Source organism: Oncorhynchus gorbuscha, linkage group LG18 (genome assembly GCF_021184085.1).
Source record: "Oncorhynchus gorbuscha isolate QuinsamMale2020 ecotype Even-year linkage group LG18, OgorEven_v1.0, whole genome shotgun sequence".
Taxonomy (NCBI): domain Eukaryota; kingdom Metazoa; phylum Chordata; class Actinopteri; order Salmoniformes; family Salmonidae; genus Oncorhynchus; species Oncorhynchus gorbuscha.
The window spans coordinates 4,254,396-4,258,418 of NC_060190.1; the positions used below are offsets into that span (position 1 = coordinate 4,254,396).

The 4,023-nt window shown below is 46.5% G+C and overlaps 1 protein-coding gene across 1 annotated transcript in view; it reads left to right on the forward strand.

Annotated features, from left to right (window-relative positions):
- The first annotated feature begins 3,044 nt into the window (after window positions 1-3,044).
- The window catches only part of LOC124003163, a 33,730-nt gene continuing 32,751 nt past the window's right edge, over window positions 3,045-4,023 (forward strand). Inside the window, exon 1 of the mRNA XM_046311230.1 lies at window positions 3,045-3,501. Coding sequence (XP_046167186.1) covers window positions 3,433-3,501 — 69 coding nt within the window. The 5' untranslated portion in view covers window positions 3,045-3,432. The remainder of the gene's footprint in view (window positions 3,502-4,023) is intronic.

The following is a 4,023-nucleotide window of genomic DNA, read 5'->3' on the forward strand; positions in this document are numbered from 1 at the left end:
CTTGGTGCATCGGTACCACTTGCCATGCAGTAGCAGAGAACAGTCTATGACTGGGTAGCTGGAGTCTTTGACAGTTTTTAGGGCTCTGAAACCGGCTGGTATAGAGGTTCTGGATGGCAGGGAGCTCGGCCCCAGTGATGTACAGGGCCGCCCGCACTATCATCTGTAGTGCCTTGTGGTCAAATGCCGAGCAGTAGCCTTACAAAGCGGTGATGCAGCCAGTCAAGACGCTCTCAATGTTTTAGTGGTATAACTTTTTGAGGATCAGAGGATCCATGTGGAATCTTTTCAGCCTCCTGAGGGGGATGACGCGTTGTCGTGCCCTCTTCACGACTGTGTTGGTTTCTGAGGACCATTATAATTCCTCTGTGATGTGGACACCAAGGAACTTGAAGCTCTCGACCTGATCCACTACAGTCCCGTCGATGTGGATGGGGGCGTGCTCGGCCCTCCGTTTCCCGTAGTCCACGATCAGTTCCTTTATCTTCCTGACTTTGATGGAGAGATTGTTGTCCTGGTACCACACTGCCAGGTCTCTGACTTCCTCCCCGTTGGCTGTCTCATCATTGTCAGTGATCAGGCCCACCACCGTCGCAAACTAAATGATGGTGTTGGAGTCGTGAGCGGCCAAGCAGTCGTGGGTGATCAAGGCGTACAGGAGGGGACTAAGGGGCCCCCATGTTGAGGGTTAGCGTGGCGGATGTGTTGTTGCCTACCCTCACCACCTGGAGGGGGGGGGGGGGTTAGGAAGTCCAGGATCCAGTTGCAGTGGGAGGTGTTTACGCCCATCATCCTTAGCTTAGTGATGAGCTTGGATGGCACTATGGTGTTGAACGCTGAGCTGTAGTCAATGAACCTCATTCTCACAGAGGTGTTCCTTTTGTACAGATGTGAAAGGGCAGTGTGGAGTGCACTAGAGATTGCATCATCTGTGGAACTGTTGAGACGGTATGCGATTTGGAGTGGATCCAGGGTGTCTAGGATGATGGTGTTGATGTGAGCCATGACCAGCCTTTCAAAGCATTTCATGGCTACAGATGTGAGTGCTACCGGGCGATAGTAATTTAGACTGGTTACAAGGACTATGGTGGTCTGCGTGAAGGTATTACAGACTGGGTCGTGGAGAAGTTGAAACTGTCAGTGAAGACACTTGCCAACTGGTCAGTGAATGCTCTGAGAACGTGTCCTGGTAATCCATTTTGCCCTGCAGCCTTGTGAATGTTAACTTGTTTAAAGATCTTACTCACATCAGCTATGGAGAGTGTGATCACATATTCATCCGGAACAGCTGGTTCTCTCATGCATGGTTTAGTGTTGTTTGTCTCGAAGTGAGCATAGAAGGTATTTCTGGTAGACTTGCGTCACTAGACAGCTCGTGGCTTGGTTTCCCTTTGTAATCCATGATAGTTTGCCATTTCTGCCACATCCGACGAGCATCAGAGCCAGTGTAGTAGAATTTGGTCTTGGTCCTGTATTGATGCTTTTCCTGTTTGATGGTTTGTCAAAGGATGTAGTGGGATTTCTTATAAGCGTCCAAATTAGTGTCCTGCTCCTTGAAAGTGGCAGCTCTAGCCTTTAGCTCAGAGCAAATGTTGCCTGTAATCCAATGATTCTGGTTTGGATATGTACGTACAGTCACTGTGGGGATGACGTCGTTGATGCACTTATTAATGAAGCTGGTGACTGATGTGGTAAACTCCTCAATGCCATCAGATGAATCCTGCAACATAGTTCAGTCTGTGCTAGTGAAAACTCTTGGTAAATTGTATGGTCTACAGCTTATCATGAGGTATTCTAACTCTCACTCCATCTAAGGCTAGGACACACTGCCAGGGTTGAGCTGAGGATGAGAGAGTAATGGCCAACTTGATCTATTTTGACAGTTCAAATAGTAGGGAAGGCTCTCCTGTGAGAAAAGTTGACTTGATCAGATTGCACATCTTTTTTTAAACAACTCTTTCCAAATGCAACTCATCTGCACATGATCCACTTTCCAGTGACAGAAATGTAATAGAAACAATACAATATAATAGAATACAATAAAATATCATAAAATATTGTAGAATACAATACAATAGAATACACTACAATAATATAGAATATAATCAAATAGAATAGAATAGGTCTTCTGCATGACCTTGCTGCTATGCTGATCCTTCCAGACACACTGTTTCTAAATGTATACACACTGAACAAAAATATAAACGTAGCATGCAACAATTTCAAAGATTTTGCTGAGTTACAGTTCATATAAGGAAATCAATTAATTGAATTGAATGAATTAGGCCCTAATCTATGGATTTCACATGACTGGTTAGGGGCACAGCCTTGGTCGGCCTGGGAGGGTATCGGCCCACCTACTTGGGAGCTAGGCCCACCTACTGGAGAGCCAGGCCCAGCCAATCAGAATTAGTCTTTCCCACAAAAGGGCTTTATTACAGACATAAATACTCCTCAGCACCCCTCCCCCTCAGATGATCCCACAGGTGAAGAAGCATGATGGGGAGGACCTGGGCTGGTGTGGTTACACCTTGTCCCCAGCACAAGGTACATCTGTGGAATGATCATGCTGTTTAATCCTCTTCTTGATATGCCACACCTGTCAGGTGGATGGATTATCTTGATAAATGATAAAATGCTCACTAACAGGGATGTTAACGAATTTGTGCACAACATTTGAAAGAAATATGCTTTTTGTGTGTATGGAACATTTCTGGGGTCTTTTATTTCAGCTCGTGAAATATGGGACACTACATGTTGCGTTTTATATTTTTGTTCAGTATAGTTTAACCTCCCTCTCTCTCTCTGTCATTAGCAAAATAACCAACTATAACAGAGTGCTCCACTGCTCCTAAATTACTGGTAGCAGCCCGCCATTTCCTTTTTCTTCTGTAACAAAAGGTCCTCAAAACACAAAGAGATGATTTGTGTCCAAGACTCCTCCTTGTCCCTGCCGGTTTGTGCTGTCTTGCCAACTCCTATGGTCACTGTCACGCTAAACAATGACCATAGAAGTCGGCAAGGCAGCACAATAACAGTTTTGGGAACAGGCTACCTCATTCACTACCATTGAAATCAGGAAAGGCTAAATGCACAGGACAAAAGTGCACTTAATATGTTAAGGTTAGCAGGTTGTATGACTTGGTGGCTGTGCCAGCTAGTGACCACTCTGCAGAGCTGCCTCCAGAACAAGCCTCGGGACAAATAGCGCTCTCCTTCCTGCATCTTGTAGAGGCCTCCTGCGTTGCCAGGACAACCAGAAGGGGCTGACCCCGTCCACGTGACAGAGCTCCTCTCTTCTCCTGCCTCCGGGTGTAGTGTGTGTTGTCTGCTGCCACTGTGACAGATTTTGGGGAAAGAGAAAGTGGTCTGCTCTGGTCTTGCCACCAGACAGTGGTCGTCTGGACCGAGAGAGCAGTCGGTCGTTGAGAGATGGAGCTCTCTGCGGTCGGGGAACGCGTTTTCGCCGCGGAAGCCATTCTGAAACGCCGCGTTCGCAAGGTGAGCGTGCCGCCGTTTTTTTGTCGCTGCAGACGTGGGCGAGGGTCTCCGCGGCGTGCTTCGAGGGCGAGAACCGAGGATCTGTTTTTTTAATGACAACCGGGAGGCCTTGTTGTAGCTAGTAGCAAGCGGATGCTTCTCTTTTAGCTAGCCGAGAAGCTAGCAAGTGTGATGTGCTGATGGTTTGCAGTGAATCGTCGTAAAAAAATTGCTAACGTTACACAAACGAGTCGGCGTGTAAAGACAACGTAACCTTTAGCTAATTAGCAATGCCAATTAAAATAAAGGCCGGTTTTGCGTCAAATGCAAATCTATGCTTTGTCTTTGACTTTTTACCCAGACAGCTAGTCTAGAAATATATGATTGCACCCCACATACCATAAACTAGCTCGCCAAACCATACATTATAGTCGACGGTGTGTCATTATTAACTTTAGCTACATAGCAGCTAAATCAGTTATTCCCTCTCTAGCTTGAGTGAATGTTTTGTCCAGAAGCCAGTGGAACTCATCTGCTAGCCAG